General features: G+C 64.7%; 1 protein-coding gene across 1 annotated transcript in view; it reads right to left on the bottom strand.

The window, feature by feature from the left end:
• Window positions 1-2,934: 2,934 nt before the first annotated feature.
• Window positions 2,935-18,531, bottom strand: part of CABIN1 (calcineurin binding protein 1) — a 154,033-nt gene continuing 138,436 nt past the window's right edge. The window contains exons 30-37 of the mRNA XM_069497603.1: window positions 18,270-18,433; window positions 17,302-17,398; window positions 15,663-16,328; window positions 14,016-14,090; window positions 9,912-10,194; window positions 5,032-5,196; window positions 3,588-3,814; window positions 2,935-3,460 (exon numbers count right to left, since the gene is read on the bottom strand). Of these exons, the coding sequence (XP_069353704.1) occupies window positions 3,317-3,460; window positions 3,588-3,814; window positions 5,032-5,196; window positions 9,912-10,194; window positions 14,016-14,090; window positions 15,663-16,328; window positions 17,302-17,398; window positions 18,270-18,433 (1,821 nt within the window). The 3' untranslated portion in view covers window positions 2,935-3,316. The remainder of the gene's footprint in view (window positions 3,461-3,587; window positions 3,815-5,031; window positions 5,197-9,911; window positions 10,195-14,015; window positions 14,091-15,662; window positions 16,329-17,301; window positions 17,399-18,269; window positions 18,434-18,531) is intronic.

Raw genomic sequence — 18,531 nt, 5'->3', positions numbered from 1 at the left:
TCTGAGGCGGCGGGACGAGCTAGAGCTCACTCCCCGTGCCAGCCCCGCCCGCCCTGGCTCTGCGGCACCGCCCCGCCCCGCCCCGCCCCGCCGGTCCCCTCTCAAAGTCCACAGGTGCTGCGTGGACCAGCAGGGCCCAATGTGCCCCGTTAGCACATTCCTGGCCTGCAGGTCTGGGACCGGGGGGAGGGGGCTGAAACTCGGCCCTGGGACCCTGTGGGAGGGTGAGGGGCCAGAGCCTGCAGCTGCAGGACCTTAGGCTGGCGGGAGCCGGATGTCCAGAGGCTGCAGCTCAGACCCTGGGGCCGGCCCCGCCCTGCACAGGGGGCGGGGCTCCGGTGGGGATGGGATGCTGCAGGGTGGGTAGGACAGGGCTGTCCTTGCTGTGGCTGGATTCCAGCCCCTGGCCCTCACCTTCTTGTGGGAGGTGGTGGTCCTAATCCCTCCTCTGGCGGAGGTGGGATCTGTTGGGTCAGACGCAGGCTGAGCCCCAGGCCGAGGCAGCTCTGCGGGGGATCCCCCCTGCAGGGAGGGAAGAGGAAGGGGAGCGGAGGGAGGTGCCTGAGCCCAGCTGGGGCCCTGGGAGGAGGGAGATAGGGCCCATCCCTGGGCTCCCGAGACGCCTCCACCCTGCTCCACCCCTCCACCCTGCGCAGGGGAGTCAGGAGAGGCACAGCTCTCCCAGCCACACCCGACCCTGCGCTGTCACTCCTGGGGTTTGCGTAATCTTTTTAGTGTTCCCCTCCCCGCTTGTTGTGCAGATGAGGATACTGAAGCCCAGGATGGGCAGGGCCAAAGTCACCAGGAGAGGTGGCAGGCAGGGCACCCACCCGTAGTTAGGGTGGGCGGTGAGGGCCCTCTCACCCGGGCTGGATGTCCAGACGGGCGGGTGGGCCTCTGCCAGCCACAGCTTCCCAAAGTGTCCAAAGCAGTCACGTCACCGACCTCTCAGGGAGCTGGCGCTGGCCCCCTGGCAGGAGCTCATTGCTTAGGCCATCTGAGCTGTCACCCGCCTCAGCTTCTGGGGCTGGGCCAGCCCATTGTTCCTGGGCCCTGTTCCCTCTCTGGCCTGGCGGGTGTGCCCGCTGAGAACCACAGGGTGTTGGGTGTTGGCAGCCACCTGCGGAGCTCCCACGGGTCCAGCCCCAGAGGGGTGCCTCCTACAGAGGTGTCAGAGGAAGCCCAAAATGGGGGACTTGGAACTCTGGGCTCCTGAACTCTCAGAGAGGGCTGCTCCCCTCCCAAAGACATCTGGTGGGAAGGTCCCATGACCTCCAGCTTCTCAGGGACCCGGTTTCCAGAGGGGACAAAGTCCTGTAAATGAAAACAAGAATCTCAGGACAATATCCCAACCCCTTAGGCTAAAGGGAAGGTCAAGCCTGGAGGCTGAGTCCCCCATGCCCCGCCCCGATGCCAGGTCTTCAGGGAAAGGTGAAAGGCCCGGCTGCAAGGACTGCCCCGCCTCTCATTCATAAGGAAATTCTTTAGTGTCAATGATCACTTCCCTGCAGGCTGAGCCCAGCTCCTAGAACTGAATGAAGTCTGTTCCATTCCACAATCATAATGTTGATTACACCTTTTATCTTCCCAGGTGCAGGACAGGACAGGACCGACCGTTCTGCCACCTACCCAGGGACATCTACATGATTGATGCTTCCTTCACTCCCTCCTCTTCACTCACTCACCTTACGTACAATGTGGGTGTCCTGGGCATTCCCTGAAGTCTCACAGGAATGAGCCGTCTGCCTCACTGCCTACCCCCCTCCTGTTTCCTTCTTTATGCCGTCTCCTTAGTACTGAAGTTCCAGATGCATCTGTGGTTGGAGATCTTTGACTCAGTCACTTATTTTGGGTTGCTGGGTGCTCAGGGCAGCTCAGCAGGTAGGTGCCCTGCGCGTGGACACCGAGGTGTTGAGCCAGGGAGGGCCTGTCCTCTGGCCCCGGTCTGGGAGGGGGACTCACCCTAGGCCCAGGGCCGAGGGTGCTGGGGAGGAGGGCAGGGGAGAGCCCAAGGTGTCGGGCTCTGGGGGGGCCTCCTGCACCTGGAGGAGGAAGGTTGCTGCTTCCCGTTTCTGGCCTGGGCAGCCCTGCCATGTCTGGAGGGAGGGATGGGAGAGCAGGAGGGGCTGGACGTGCAGTCTGGGGGTCTCCACGCCCAGGCCCTGAAGGGAGCGGGCCTCAGCTGAGTAACTGCCGCTGCTCAGCCTCTGAAGGCAAGTTCTGCCAGGACCCATCCAGGGCCGCTGCACCTCTGGTTCCAAACAGCCTGGCTGGGGCCCTAGGCATGTGTCCAGCCCATGAGGCCCTCTCCATCCTGGACAGAGCCTGCTCTAGGGGAGGCTCCAGGGAGCAGGTGCTGGCCCAGGTTGCTGGAAGGGGGTGACAGTTGTGAAGGTCAGGTTTGGGCCCCTGGAGCCTGGGAGGGCAGGACCAGCACCATGGGGGCTTGTTTAATGCTCTGTGGTCACGGTCCGAAAATCCTCAATAATTTTTGAATGAGGGGCCCCACCTGTGCATCCCGCACCGGGCCCCTAGGTTTCATGTGGCCGGTCCTGTTACAGCGATTGCGGGGGAGGTAAGAACTCTCCCCGCCTGCCCCCCCTTTCCTCTCCCTGACGCCCCCTTCTGCCCCTCAGCACAGGCCCTGTGGCCCCCCACCACAGGGAGCCCCAGGAGCTTTGCAGACAGACACACCTGGCACCCCTTTCCGGCCTGGCTCCAGCCTCCTCAGAGGGGTCTGCCCTGCCTCTCCCCTCACCCGCTGATCGCCCCCAGCCTGCTGGCCTGGCTGGGCCCTGCCCTATGGGAGCGGGTGTGGAGGCCGTGGGCCCTTCCCTGGCTGCCCCCCAGGGGTGAGCAAAGAAGCAAAAACGACTGTTGAATCTTTATTAGAAAAGAAACCAAAAAAAAAAAAAAAAAAGGTGTGGGGCAAGCCTGGCCCTGAATGACCCCTTCACTGCGACACGGGCAGAGCCCGGCGCATCCTGGCATCGGGTGTGGATGTGGCCAGCCGGGCGGGCTGTGGGCAGGTTTACAAAGTCAACATTTCATAGAAAAAGATGCTGCCCGGCTGTGCGGACTGAGACCCATCCACCTCCCCGCGGCTGGGCGGCCGCTCTCCCTGCTCTGGCTCCCGCGCTGTGCACAGCCTGCCCGCGCTGCAGGGACATGCCGGCAGGCAGCGGGCTGGGTGGGCCTGGGGCCCGCGTGGGGCATGGCGTCCCGAGTGGGCCTCTGGCCTTGCGCAGGGTCCAGGCTGAGGGGCATTCCAGGCCCGGCCGGCCCCGGGTGTGGCTGTGGGGCTCCGGCAACCCGCTCAGATGTCCATGTAGTCGTCGTCCTCATCCGTCTCACTCTCCAGCGAGGACTCCTGGCTGGACGTCTCCAGGACCTCCAGGGCCGGCTGGCACAGGCTCTCCTTCCTCACGGTGGCGGCCGACTGGGCGGAAAGGATGGCCGACTGCAGACAGGGCAGGGCAGGGCTCTGGTCAGGCCCTGCCCCAGGCCTCTCTGTACCTGTGCCCCCGCCCAGCCCCCACTGCAACCCGCACCCCCACCTGCGGCCCCTGCCCGGCACCCGAGGTCACCTTCAGCTTCTGCTTGGTCTCCTCTGAGATGCTGCCTTTGGGAGAGAGCAGGGTCGGGGTGGGTGGCGTGACGGTGATCTCAGGCGGGAACTTGGTGGCGGCTGACGGGATGACCAGCTTTGGCATGTTGGGCAGGAGGCGTGACTTGGCCCGGCTGGGCTCTGCCTTGCCAGGGTGGCCCTCAGGTGGCTGGGCACTCCCACTGCTGGGGACCTTGGAAGTGGTGGCTGTGGGGAAAGACATCAGGGGCTGAGCCTCACTCGAAGCCTCCTAAGCAGCCCCCATACCTTCCCAGCTTAGGCCTCAGTTTCCCCTCTAGCAAACAAAGGGACCAAGAGCACCTCCTGTCTTCTGCATCAGACTGTGGGCACCTTTCCTAGGACCCGTGTAGTCTGTGCTGACTGGCAGGCTCCCAGGCTTCTGCCCTGGGCCACTGCGTGGCTCAGGCCTTGCAGGGACCCAACTCTGGCTCGAGGTTGTGGGGTGCTGGGACTGTGACCCCACCCAGGAGCACCGTGAACTCTGGGCGTCCAGGGCCTGGGACACAGGGGGCCCCTTGAGCCTTCCCAGAGGCTCTGCTCACATTAACGGTTGCTCCCTGCAACCACCCTAGGACACATGTCCTGTTAGTGTCCACATCCCAGGGAGGACACTGAGGCCCAGAGCTGGCCACCGAGCCGGCCCCAGGGTGTGCACTTTCGATTCACGCTCCAGGGGGAGTGAGGGCAGCGTTTCTCCGGAGCCTGGAGGCAGCCGGGCACTTGCAGGCCTGGGGCCCGGCAGCCTCCAGGGAGCTGCAGAGCTGGGAGGACCCGGATGGCCTGGCTGGTCTCCACATTCCTGTGCGGCCCCATGGCTTTAAAAGGAGCAGGGTTTACTCAGAGCCCATGCCTGGCCCCCAGGGGCTGGCGCCAGGTCTGTTGTACTGAGTGGTCTGTAGGCGGCCTGGGCCAGGAGTCGTCCCCAAGGGGCCTGGCTGGTTGGGGTGGCTGGTGGGAACAGGCTGGACCCAGGGCTGGGGCTGGGATCTGACTCGGCTGCTCATGGGGACGCCTGCCTGGCCCAGCCCAGCCCGGCCACCCCTCTGCTTGCTGCTGACGTCCCTTGGATGCCTATCACCGGGCCCAAGCTCCTCCCATACATGCCTGTCCCTCTCCTCTGTACTCTGGGCTCAGCCTGGGCTCCGCAGTGGCCTGAGCAGGACTCCTGCCCTTGTGAGTGCCCCCCTGTGAAGCCAGGGCTGTGAGGGGCTCTGGGGGTCCTTCTCTTTCCAGCACCACACTCTTCAGCCTGGGCCCTGTCCTTGGCCCCTTGCCCGCCCCACCCCCGGTTCCTCCCCGCCTCTCCAGGGGCTTCCTCAGGCCCGTCCTCCCCCAGTGGGACCCACCCCGGCTGTGAGGCAGCCTTGAGGGGCTGGTGCTGGGCCGCTCCCGACCCGCCTCACCTTGGCTGCAAGTGGGCTCGGAGCCTGTCGGGGGCGCGGCCTCCGCGGGCCAGCAGTGTGGCTCTGCTGGGGCGCCTGTGGGGGCTGTCTTCACCTGCTGGCTGCGCCGGGGCTCCTGGGGCGAGAAGCCAGCGCCCTCTGCCACTCTCGCCAGCTCTTCTCCCTCTGTGGGGACACGAGGCCAGCTGGTTATGGACTCAGCCACCCCACGGGCTCCCGCGTGTCTGCCAGGCCCTGCAGGCCTCAGCTGTGCCCTGGGACACCCGGCAGGGGAGTGTGGCCCATGCAGGGACCCTGGGCTGAGGTGGCTCTGCCTCTCCACAGGAGTGGCCTGGGGAGCAGCAGGGCCCGACAGGAAACTGCTCCCCAGCCGAGTGGATGCCGGTGGGGCTGGCTCCCGCCCGACGGCTGCACAGCTGACACGGCAGGGGCACGCCTGAGACTGCACGGCCCGGTCCCTGGAAAACCCGGCGTGTGGCGGTGAGAGGTGGGCTCGGGCGGGGCGGTGCCCACTCTCCCCTCCAGCTCAGCCAAGTGGCAACCAGAAACCAGGCCAGGACCAAACCCAAACAACCCACTGAAACATGGAGGGGCTTGGTGGCACCATGGCTGCCCGCCAGGCCACACCTTCCCTGGCACGAGGCAGCGACCGGGAACTGGCCTCAATTATGCCAAGGACTGGATGGGCAAAGGCTGCGCCTACGGCTGCCAGCCAGACCGTTACTCAGCATCGGCCTGCGCTTCCTGGGCCGCGGGCTCCACCTCCGGCCTCAGCTCCCTGCCTGCCTCCCTCCACCTCCTCACTGCCCCTCACTGCCCCGGCCCTGTCCCTCTGCCAGGACACCCTCCGCCCTGCCCAGCAGGGGGCGCCGGCCCTGCTCCTGGCTGCAGGAGTGACAGCAGGACAGGCAGGGGCCGGGGCACCCCCAGCGGCTCCGCCGGGCTCCTGCCTGCTGGCCTCCAGGTCCAGACAGTCTGCCCGTTACCCAAGGCCTCGTCTTAAGCCCCTGCCCCTGTGGCCACTCCCTCCCTTCCTTGGTGCCACTGCCTGGCCACCCACAGTCACAGCCTCTTCCCAGGTCAGCCACAAGGATAAGTTCCTCAGCAGGCTCCTCCTGTCGCCCTCCCAGCCCTCCCAGCCACCGCGCCACCTCCTGCAGGCAGACCGGGCACACGGTCCCCAGGCAGGCCCCTCCGTGGGCGGCACCAGCACCGCCCTGGCTGGACACTCCCCCCCCCCCCGGCAGCTGTCCCCTGCCCCCAGCAATCCACAGGACAGGGCACAGCAGATGAGGTGGGGCCGGGCCCCCCCTTCCCCGAGGCTACCCCGGCAGCCCTGTGAGGAAGATCAGGGTGGGCCTGAGGGGAAGGGGATCTACCTGGAGCCTCCCCAACTCCCCCACACCTCAGGTTCTCTGCCTGCGGGAAGCAGGTGGACAGGCCAAAATCCTGTGCCACTGAGACAACGCCCCCTGCACCCAGGACGACTCATGGCCCTGGCACCAGGCCTGGGCTGTCTGTCCCCCAGGTGGGGACCTGGGAGGCCCCTGGGCCTGGCTCTGCCTCTGTTTGGCTTCTCAGGACTACCTGGTCCTGACTGGGAGCAGGAGCAGCCTCTCCGCCCTTCCGCCCTGCCCCAGCCCCCTGCCCCAGGAGGCCTGACTGCCTCAGAGAGGGGCCCTCTCACACGGGGCCTGCTTTGTAGCAGCCGCTGGAGAGCCGGCTGCGCACCAGGTCCTGGCCTGTGCTGAGCAGGGACCTGGCAAACGTGGTGATGAACACTTGCCCAGAGGAAAAGGAAGCCGGATAGGCAGTGCCAGGGCCCCTGTGGGGACATATATGCCCTGAGCTCCCCCAGTGCACTTGCCGCGTGAGGCCGTGGCCTGGGCAGCATGGCCTGGGCAGGGGGGTGAGCTCCTTACTAAGGATCAGGGATGCTTGAGAGCACCTCGCCCACCTGATGTGGCTGCTTACCGGGCTGTGAGGGGCCCTGGTGGGCAGCCTGTCCAGGTCTCTGCACCTCAGGGTGGGGGGGCATCCTGGGAGAATTCACCTTCCAATCTGCTCTCCCAGGTGGCCTCAGCCCCAGCCCCCAGCCTCACAACCAGTCCCAGCTTCAGTTCCAGGCCTGCACACCCTCCTGTCACAGGGCCCTTTGCAGGTGGGCCCTGCTGTCACCAGGAGCTGTAGATGTGGCCACAACCATCATGCCCAGGGATGCTGGACCCTGCTGGGGCTGGCTCCTTCCTGGGGCTTTCCCTGTTCTAGAGAGCCTGTCCCAGCCAGGCCCTGCTATCGCCCCGGAAAGCTCTGGGAGCCACCTGGGACATCCATCCCAACGTGGCTGGCCCAGCACCACCAGCTTGCGGATCTGCGCAGCCCTGAGTGGGCAGGCGGCGGGGTGCGCCGAGGCCTGGACCTGTCCGGGAGGGGCCTCTGCCAGGCCTGCACAGGCGCGCTCTCAGCCAGGGGCGGCCCCCACCCCCAGTGTCATTCAAGAGTTCCATCCTGGCAAAAGACCATTTAAGTTAGTTTTGGGAAAGGAAATAGAAAAGGATCCACTGTCCAGGCTGAAGGGCGTACGCTGGGAAACAGGCACTCTTCCCTCGACCCAATGGTTAGAGGAGACGAGGATGTGAGTTATAGCCTTTGGCCTGCCTGGGGTGGGACAGGCAAGGTGGAGGGGGAGGCAGCCAGCCAGCCTCCAGGGGGCCCCTCCAGCCCTGCCTCCTGGCGTCCCGGGGAGCCCCTCCCGCACTGTAGCAGGGATGGTGTGTGTGGCCAACAGTGCTGGTCAGTTGCTCCTGAGATTAGGTCATAGAAGACGCTGTGGCTTCCTCTGTGCTCTCTCTGTGGGGTCGCTGTCTCTGGGGAGAACCAGCCACCACGACACAGACACTCAGCTGTTCACAGAGGCCCACAAGGGAAGACCTGGGGCCTCCGGCCACAGCGAGCGAGGACCTGAGGCTGCCAACACCCCCGAGAGCTCAGAGGACCAGCTGACAGCTTGACTGCAACCAAATGAGTGCCTGAGCCAGGTCCTCCCCACTAAGCCTTTTGGGAATTCTTGATCCCCAAAATCTACAAGATAATGAGAGAGCAAGACCCCAAGGTAGAGGGACAGGAGCTGGGTCTTTGTAGGAGTGCATGAGCCTCCAACGCTGACTGGCTCAGGCCACGGGCTCCCATTGCCACTGCCCTTTGAAATCACCACCACCAACCCCCCACCAGGCTCTGCTCACTCTCTGCCAAGCACTGCTCCAAACCCGGCAGCGTGCCCGTCTTCATTTTACACGTTCTATGCAGGAAATGAGGCGGAGAGAAGGGGGACCACCAAGGGCAGGTAACCAGCACGTAACAGTGCTTCACCTGCTCTGTCCTATGGCCTTCAGAGGCTCCTCTCGGAACAAACAGCCACAGAAGCTGACCCCAAGGGGAAGTGATTGTTCATCTCGCGGGGCCACAGGCAGCACACCTGCAGCCGACCCGGCTGAGGGCCCCCACACTTCCTCGCTCCTCCAAGCAAACTGGGGGAGGCATCAGGTGAAAACGGCAGTGCCTGATGCTTGGGCCGTGGTGGGAAAGGGCCGGGGACGCCCATCTCGGCCTCATCCAGGCCACGTGGCCTGTGGGGCTCTCAGGTCTGTCCTCTGCCAGGCACTGCTGCCAGGGCAGCTGTCCCCCGTTGCTCAGATGAGAGTTGGGGAATGACACAGCTGAGGTTACATGGTTGGAAGCAGCAGCCCCAGATGTGACTCAACCATGGGACTGGGAGTGAGAGGACAGGTGAGCCTCCAGAGGTGACCCGGCTGTGGACCAGCACAGAGCCTGGGGCAAGGGCACCAGCAGGTCCCTGAGGCCGGGAGGGAGAAGCAGGGAAGGGCCCGAAAGGGAAGGTCAGCGAGGCCGCAGGGAACCCACCGACCGGGCTGCTCTCCCCTGGGCCCCACTGGCTGGGGAGACGAACGGGTTAGGGAACATCCTGTCCTATTATGGGGTCTTAGAGCCTGGCCGAAGTCCCAGGGTCCTGGGAACCAACAGGGAGGGCCCCGCGCCCTGGGTGGCAGTGGAGCCTGGCAGAATCACAGCTGCCAGAGCTGCAGGTGTGTGAGGACCAGCGAGGGCGACTGTGCCTTGCCCACTGCCTCTTACTCACTGGCCTTAGGGGCGCTGCTTCAGTGGCCCTCCAGGGAAGGCCCCGGCCTGTCCCCCTGCTGGGCAGGCTGCCAAGCCAGCGGGTCCTGGGTTTTAGAAGGAACAAGGGCTCCCAGCAACAGAGCCAGCAGGGCTCTCTACTGCCCACACCCTCGTCCTGTTTTCCCTCACAAGCCCCCGCCCTGCCCCTGCCCTCATCCTGGCTGGCTTCTGTCTTGCCCACGGGGGTGTGATGGGCCCGGGCAGATGTGCTGCCCTGCACAGATCAGCAGGGCCTGGAGCTCAGGAACCGCTCACGGGCATCTGTGCCCTGGCAGCATGTTCCCGGGGAGGCCTGGTCTGGGCTAGTTTCCCCTCCTCCTACCTGACTAGCCACACTGTGTGTCGTAAGGCTTTGTGGGGAGGAGAACATGACAGTGGCCAACAGTCCCTGACACTGCTTGCTCCGTCCCTCCTCACCATCCCCTTTCACAGACGGGGAGACCGAGGCACCGAAGGTTAAGAGTGCCAGACAAGGATGTGCCAACCAGGGCTACTGACGCTGCCGGTGACTGGCGAGCGGCCCAGCAGCTGCCTGTCCCCGAGGGACCGACTGCCTGAGCTGGAGGGCACCCCTGTCTCCTTCCTGCCCACGCTCTCCACCTTGCTGGTGACAGGGGCCTGGCTTGGCTCTGGCACAGCTGGGCATGGGGGCCTTATGCCACCAGGGCTGGGATGGGACTCACCTGGGCCCAGAGAAGCCATGCTGGGGGTGGCCTCGGGCCTGTGTGGCCGGGGAGGCCCAGGGTCCTTGGGCGGGTCCGGGGTAGAGGCTGACACTGAGGGAGGGCAGGCGGTGACAGATGTGGTGGCAGCCAGCGCAGGGCGAGGCTTGGCGTGAGCATCACTGGGCCGCTGGAGAGAGTCGGCCGGCACAGGGTCAGGGGCTGTGGGGGCCACCGCTGCAGGAAAGAAGTTCTCGCGGCTGTCCTTGGGGTGTTTTGGGGTGGTAGGCGTGTCCCCTGAGGCCTGTGAGGACAGAGAAGAGGTGAGGAAGGCCAGCTGGCAGCCCTGAGCCCGTGCCGCCCTGCCATGTTCAGCCCACCACGCTGCCTCACAGGATGCCCCGTGGGGTCCTGGGACTGCCAACACTGCCTGGCCCCCACAGTGCTGCCCACAGGCCCATCAGGAGGCACCCCGCCAGGATGCCGCGACACCAGGACAAGAGAGACCCAGCACCCCTCCCTGGGAGGAGTGTTGTCTGGCTATGACTCTAGGTGTGGGGTGCAGCTCCCAATCTGGGGACAGCAGGACCAGGTGGTCAGTCTCAGAGGGCAACTTCCCAAGGGCCACTAGTGGGAGGGTCCTGAGGGAGCTGGGGGAGCCAGGGGGGCGCTGCAGAGTCCACTCCCTGTGCTTGATACTGTGGCCCGCGGTGCCCCCGGCTCAGCCTCTGCTGCAGCCTGACTTCAGCAGGAACCCCCGCCACCGGCCTCCGGTTCCCAGGTGGGCTGGGCCCGAGGGGCCTCCAAATCTTCCTCCACAGTTCCCTTTGTCACAACGCCCTTTTGGGGCTCTATTCTCGTGGCCACGCCTACTGCCCACACTCAGCCCAGCCCTCCTGGGACGGGTGTGTAGGCCTCGGCACCCTGACAGCCAGTCTCGAGGTGAGTGAGGAAGGGCACCTCAAGGCAGCCTTGGCACAGCTGGGCTGAGGGGCCAGGCTCAACGTGTGAGCCCGGCCCCCAGCCCCCAGCCCCCAGCCCCTCCCCAGCCCCAAACCCACTGCGCTGAGCCGGGCCACACCAGGGCCATGGAGAGTCACACGCCTGCTGGCGGACACCTTGGTGCCAGGGGGGCAGTTTGCTTCCACCGATGACCCTGTCTCTTCTGATATTTGCTTTGCTTGAAACCCCCATCCCCAGCTCCACGTGGTCAGGACGGGCCCCTGCGTGCTGTGCCATGCCGTGGTGTCTGGGAGGAGCCCATGCTGGTGCCCTGGGGCCCAACCCTGTGCTGTGGACAGCACGTCCAGTGGGAGGGTAGGGCAGGAGGACAGATCTGTCTCTCTGGTCCCCGTGGGCCCGTAGTGGTGCCTGCGGTGTTGCTGCAGCCTGGGTAGCAGTGTGAGTAGACACACCAAGGCAAGGTGAGTGCTGTGTCCCTGTCCTTGCTCAGGGGTGGGCTCCAGCTGCAGGTGACAGCACTGAGCCTCTAATTATGCCCAGAGCACCCTCCAGGCATGTGCTGGGCTGCCATGGCAACTGGGACAAGCCTCAAGCAAAATGGACACTGCCCTAGGGGTGGGAGCAGGGGGTCTGATGGCCATGGCCGCCTCCTTCCCAGTGCAAGGTCAAGGATGGCTGTGACTGTCCCACTTGCCTCCCTGAGGCGGCTTCTGGCTGGGTGTGGGGGCTGTGGGGGTCCTGTGGGGTTGGGGGTACAGGCGGGGTGGACCTGGGGGAGACCCTGAGATGGTGCCCTGCCTCCCCGACCCGCACCGAGATGGACAGGGGGCAGTGGGGAGAACAGAGCAGCCTTTCAGGGTGTACGAGAAGGAGGCAAAGTGCAAAGGGCACACCTCCGGGAGAGACAGGGTGGCAGGACTGAGCTCCAGGGATGGGAGGAGCAGAGGAGAGCGGCCGGCACCCTGTGCATCTCTCGGGCCTAGGGTAGGAGCCTGAAGCGGGAAGTGTGTTGAGAGGGCCTCAGGGCAGACACACAGGGCACCTCCACCCCACGGGGTCCAGGAGGCGGGCGGGCAGGTCAGAACGTGGCCGGGGAAGACCTATGGGTTCGCCTCTCCCCCACAGCCTCCCGCACCCCAGGAGGGGACTGGTGAGCCTGGTCTAATGGCGGCCAGCAGCAGGCAGCCTAAAGGTCAGGGCTGGGTCCCCTGGCTCTGGCCACTCCCATGACCCAGTGTCCTTCGAGCATCACTGACAGCAACTTCTGCCTGCCCACCCCTCGGGGCCCGAGACTCGTGTGCCTCAGCTCCTCTGGGGCCTCAGTAACAGGACGCTTCCCTGCCCTTGGCTCTTGCCGGCTCAGCGCCCCTTTCCTCTCAGGCTGGGGAAAGGGAAGGTTTTGGGGGTTTCCTGTATGGGGCTGTCATTTTACACACCTTGAAGTCAGAAACAGCCCTACGCTCTCCATCGTGGTCACCACGCACATGTCCACCCACTCCCTCGGGCCAGCGGAGGAGGAGAGGGGGTCCCCTGGCAGCCCGGGCCCGAGCCCTGCCCTGGTGCCCTGGCGGTCAGTCTTGTCCCATGGAGCACAGAGGCTGTGGTGAGGACCACGGAGGCCACGGGGGCTGTGAGGTAAACTCTGACTCCATGGACAATAAGAAATGATGGGGACTGCAGGTGGGTTGGGGCATGTCCTGCCAAGGATTCTGGCCCTCAGCTGGGGAACTGGGCCCAGCTACCACCCCCCCAGAGCGTCCCCCGCCTGGCCCGCAGCCCGCTGGGTCAAAGTTGAACTCCCCTGGGCTTCCTCAGAGCTAGAGCCCAGGCAGGGGTGGTGGCCCGATGCCCCGCTCCACTGAGAGGAAGCTCGTCCGGAGTCCACCCGGAGGGGTCAGGTCACCCCTTGGGACAGGAGGCTGTACCTACTCAAATGGCGAGCCACTCGCCCCTGACCTGGAGGCTCTCGCTTTAGACGGGGTGCCACTGCGCTCTCTGCCTGCCACCCACCCCTCTCCACACACCCTCCCACTGAGCTCTGATCCACCCCCCCCCCCCCCCGCCCCACCTCCTCAGTCATCCGGACCCTTCCCCGTAGCCAGACCTGCCCATGGCCTTCCCTCAAGCTGGGCCTCTCCCATGGAGACCCCTCTCCTTCTGCCCCAGCCCTGCTCCTCTCCTGCTCAAACCCCATCCAGCCCCATCTCTCAAAACCAGCCCTGGTGGCGGGGTCCCCATATCCAGCGGGCACCCATCCTCACTGCCGCGGCCCCACTGACTGGCTGGTGCCTGGGAACACCGTCCTTCCTGGACACCAACCCGTCCTGTCCCGAGTCTCCCTCCCGCACCTGTGCTCAGCCCAGCCTGTGCCCTCTCCTGGCCTCTGGTCGACACTGATGGCCTCAGGGGCAACTACACCAGGCATGGTGCCCCCAGGTGGGGCCCCCTAACTTCCTGGCCTCTCTCTTGAAAGAGTCTCAGGCTCAACACAAACCCCATCTCAACCCTGGCTTGGGCCGTCCAGGCACGTCCCAGGAGGGGCCTCCCCCGTGCTCGGCCAGCCCCGCTTCACACCACCTCTTGGACCCTCTCACCCTGGCCTGGCCCCTGCACCAGCCCCTCCTCTCCACCCGAGAGGGACGCTGCCGCCCTGCTCCCTCCCTGGCTTGATAAACCCAGGACCCCACCCACCCTCTCAGGATGAGCCCCTTGCTCCCCACATGCCCTCCCCGCAGTGGGCCCCTGTACAAGCTGTGTCTCTGTCTTACGCCCCAGCCACTTTGCTCCTAATCGGCCTGGCTCTAACATCACTTCCTCTACCTCTGTCCCCAGTGGAACCATCTTTCCAGGGGAGGTCAGCTGGTTAGGGGCCATCCTCCCAATTTATTGAAAAGGAAGCTGAGGCGAGGGGACCCCTCAGGTTGTACATGTGTGTCTGAGCCAGGGTCAAGGCCTTGCCCACCGTAGGGTGGTGCCTGGCCCAGGCCAGTGGCCAGGGTGCTCCCTGCGGGCCTAGGGCTCGGCCACGTCCCACCCACCACCCCTTGTCCCACGCCGACCACAGGAGCAGTCTCAGGGGTGCACCCACTTAGCCTGCATCCCAGGGTGAGAAGTGGGGCAGGCCCCGTTAGACGAGGCTGGCACAGCCTAGGCCGGGCTTACCTGTCTCTGGGCGGCGGCCCCGAGGTGGACCTGACAGAACTTCACGGCCTGCTCCAGCGCAGCCTCCTCGTCCACCTGAGCAACGACATGCCTGTGGTCAGGGGGCCCCGGCCTGTCTGTGCGGGCAGCGCAGACCAGCCAGGTGGGTGGTGAGGCTGTGCCCTGGGGCTCAGGTGCCACCTCCACCTCCCGCCTCTGATGGAGAGCTCTCCCCATCGCTGTCTGCACCCAGCCCCCCAGCCCTGCCTGGGAAGTAGGGGCAGACGCTTGTCCACTTCCAGGCTGGGGGTACAGGCCAAGCTTCTCACAGCACCGGGTGCTGGTGCCAGGACTGGACCCAGCCACCCCTCTGGGCCCACGTGGCCACGCCAAGTTCATTTCTGTGGCTGGGTTATTTACATCCTCAAGGGCTGAGGCTGGCAGGGGGACTCAGGGCCCCAACCAAGCCTTCAAATTCGGCAGAGGCCCAGCTGCTAGGGGATGAGGGGAGTCCTCTAAGCTAAAACCTGCCCCTCACGTAGGCAGGATGGAGGGCCGTGATCAGAGGGGGAAGGGCCTTTTGCGATCCCAGGCCTGCGGTGGCTGTGCCAAGGGCATCTCAGAGCCCAAGAGCTCAAGGGTGGCACGAGACTGGGGAGGCGTGGGGGCCACCCTGGATGAGCAGTGGGCAGGGAGGAGGGAGACGCCACATGCTGCTGGGCGAGGCCAGGGGGGCAGGCAAGGCAGGGAGGACCCACCCCCACCAGCAAGGAAAGCAGAACAAAGACAAACGGCAGTTAACACGGTGCTGGTGAGGTGGGCATAGAATAGGCATTCTCTAGAGTGGCGCTGCAAATTGACACGACCTGGGAAACTGTGTTTCAGGATGGTCGCCCCCTTTGAGCTGGTTACTGAAGTTCTGGGGACTCCTCCTGTGGGAATAATTTTTTTTTTTTTTTTTGAGACAGAGTCTCACTCTGTTGCCCAGGCTAGAGTGAGTGCCGTGGCGTCAGCCTAGCTCACAGCAACCTCAAACTCCTGAGCTCAAGCGATCCTTCTGTCTCAGCCTCCCGAGTAGCTGGGACTACAGGCATGCACCACCATGCCCGGCTAATTTTTTCTATATATTTTTAGCTGTCCATATAATTTCTTTCTATTTTTAGTAGAGGTGGGGTCTCGCTCTTGCTCAGGCTGGTCTCGAACTCCTGAGCTCAAACGATCCGCCCACCTCGGCCTCCCAGAGTGCTAGGATTACAGGGAATAATTTTAAATGGAGAAAAAGGTATGTGCCTGATACACTAAAATAAAATTTAAAAAAATGGCAGGCAAAGTAAGGGTCCCAGGCTCTCTGGTCACACTGAGGGCACTGCAGCCACCTTTACGTGACAGCCACAGAAGTCTCAAAGGAAGTGCGCCAAGATGCGTCTGGGGGCCCAGCACAGCAGCGGGATGGGGGTCCCGCCTTCCTGCGCTGGACTTGATAAGGTTCCTGCGACGCGGTCTCTGTTCCTCTTCAGGCTGAATACAGACTTTCTAGAGCTCACGGTAGAATGTGAACAGTGGGGATGGCTGGGAACACCTAAAGCCCACCCAAGGGCAGGCCGGCGCGACCCTCCTTGAGAACAGAAAGGCAAGGGCAGGGCGTGGCAAGCCGGCGGATAGGCCCACCTGCTTGATGAGCATGTAGGTCTCAGACATAATCCTCTCCACGCGGCCCAGGTCGTAGGCCACACCCTTCTGGCCCTGCTGCCACACGCGGTAGGCGTCCAGCAGGAGCGTCTTGCCCGACTCCGTGTCCTCCAGGAGCTTCCTCTTGCGGCTGGGCCGTGGGGGTGGCTCCTCAGTGTGGCTGCTCCCCCGGGCCCCCGTGGTGGTGGCAGCAGCGGGGGCGGAGGCTGGCTGGCCTGGGGTGAGCGGGGTGGGCTGCTGCCGTGCGCTGATGCTCAGCTCCTCCAGGGACAGCTCGGCGGGCCGGCTCTCAGGGCCCCGGTCCCTTGGGGGGCGGCCTGGCAGCAGGAGCGGCGTCCGCTCCAAGTCTGAGCGGCGAACAGCGGCCTCGCCCGTGTCCATGGGCTCGGTGGGCCCTGCCCGGGGGGTCTCCTTGTCTTTCCACTCCCCGCCTTGATCTGCACTGTCTCCTGCGTCCATGGCCACAGGCCGGTGACCCACTTTGCCCCCTGGCTCAGGCCCTGGCGCTGAGCTATCAGCCAGAGGGGGCTTCTTGGGGTGGGGGAGGCCCTCCTGGCCATCCTCGGGACTGGCCTTGTGTGAGACGTCGGTGGTCATCCTGGCTCCTGGGAGGACACAGGCCTTAGGCCCCGGGCGTTCTGACCCCTGCGAAGAAACCGAAGATAAGACTATGTCTCTGGTGTCTCCACTGCGACAAAGCACCTCTGGGCGCCAGATGTGCCCACCCCAGGCCTCTCCCACCCAACATCACTCTGGCTCCAGACATCTGCCAGCTGGCCAGCGCCGTGCCCCAGCTATCAGAGAGGACACTAGGCCCAGAGACCTGCCTGAGGAAGGCCTTCCCTCCTCTGCACTTCCAGCTGCCCCACTACACTCCCAGGTAGCCAGGGGCCGAGGGACTCTGGAGGTGGCGCTGCTCCTGAGTGGGAGGCCTGGCCCTAGCTGGCATGGCACCATCCAGCTCGCATCTGACTCCATGATGTGAGCCTCAGGGCAGCTCTGGGCGTTTTATGAGAAGGGGACCTGCCCAGGGCCACCAAGTGTGTTCGCTGCAAAGCCAAGTCCTCTTGGCCCCCAGAGCATGAGGACTGCGGTGAAGGTTGGCGAGGACCACGCCTCCCCAGGTTCAGAGTGCTGTCCCAAGCCCCTGCACCAAGCCACAGCCAGCCCTACTGGGCATGAGCTCTGGAGTCAGTGGTCCTGGCTCAGCTCCCAGCTGTCCCACCTGTTAGGCTGGTTACTTAAACTCCTGGGGCCGGGGTGCTCAGCTGTGAAATGGGGGTTCTACTGCACCTGCTTCCAGGACGAAAAGGGATGGTGCACATACATGGTGCTCTCACAGGCCAGCCCGCCAGGGGAGGGCTTGGGACCCCGCCCTGGGTGGGGCGCACTGCTCAGGAGCTCAGCCTGGTGGAGGGTCACCATGGCGCTCGTTAATCACCAAGTGCATCAGTGCCTCGCTAGGTGCCTGTGCGCTCGGGGCCACGTCTGACCTCCCCTACCTAGGCAGAGGGAGGATGGGTGCTACTTCATAGATGGGGACACGGGAACAAGGGTGTACAAACGGCGGGATCAGGCCCACCGCCGCAGGCTGTGGAGAGGGGAAGGGGCGGCGTACCTCTGCGAGCTCACTCAGAGTGTCCTCCAGCACCTTCACAGTGAGGATGAAGGCCCGCTGTGCCAGGACCTGGCGGTCAGCATCTCGCAGATACTTCCTGCAGTCATACGGGGTGGCCAGAGAGGACAGGAGAGCGTCAGACCCCACACAGCACTGGATGGTGGCCCTGTGCCCTGTCCCTGCCCTGAGAATGCCTGATCATCCCTCATTCCACTTGCTGGGGTGCATGAGACCTCCCCTGGGCCCCTCCACACCCCGCAGGCCTCTGACCTGGTGCTAGTTTGCTGCCCTGGGCCCCTGGGCCTGGCTGCAGTGGGCCCGCGCGGCCTGCTGGGCTCAGGGAGAGCTGGGGAGGGCCTACAGCGCCTCTCCCGCAGGCCCGTCTCCAGTGGGCCCCAGGCCCCAGCTGGAGGCGCCCTGACCTGAATGAGACAGAGAAGGTGAGGCAATGCAGGCATGGGGGGCTGAGTCCCCACTGAGCTGCCTCCCTCCGGGCATCCCTCCGATACTCCCTGCAAATGGCAGCTGCAGCAGATGCCCCTCTGTCCTGTCCCGTCCTTTCTGGCAGAGGGATCCCTGCCCACCTCTGAGGCCCAGACCCCTGTTGCCCACCCCACCGTCAGTGGCCTTTTCCTGGCCATATCATGGCTATTGTTTGAACATCTGTTTTGCCTATGACCTGATGGCACCTCTGGGAGCCCCGAGCTGGGGGAAGCAGGAGGAGAGGAAAGGCTGGGTTGTCAGGGCCTCCATGAGGAACCAGGATCAGTGGGGAGAGCCTGTGTCTGTCCCAGGGTGCTCAGGGGCAGAGGGTGAAGTTTAGGTTCTCGACACTAGGACAGAGAGGCCCCTGAGGAACAAGAAGGGCCGGTGGGGGCTCCCAGCCAGTGGGCCTCCTTTGTTTTCATTACTGCAGGGGGTGGGGGGCAGGTGGCAAGCCAGGCTGTGCCCAGGGTGGCTGCACTCACTTGCCCTGGTCTGGGGTCCGCTGCAGCATGGAGGACACCTTCAGCAGGGTGCTGTGGTCCCGCAGCTGGGCCAGCACCTTGAGGAGCAGCACGATGGAGCGGTTCATATGCCAGGCGAAGCTGCCCGGCCGGTCGATCTCGTCCACAGGGATCCGCCAGATGCCCTGTGGGACGGATGGGGTAGGCATGTGAGGGAGGCTGCTGCAGCCAGAACCTCAGGGACACCCCTGCCTGGGGTTCCCTGGAACCTGCCACGGTGTCA

This window comes from Eulemur rufifrons, chromosome 21 (genome assembly GCF_041146395.1).
Source record: "Eulemur rufifrons isolate Redbay chromosome 21, OSU_ERuf_1, whole genome shotgun sequence".
Classification (NCBI taxonomy): Eukaryota; Metazoa; Chordata; class Mammalia; order Primates; family Lemuridae; genus Eulemur; species Eulemur rufifrons.
This window is presented reverse-complemented; position numbering and strand designations above follow the sequence as displayed.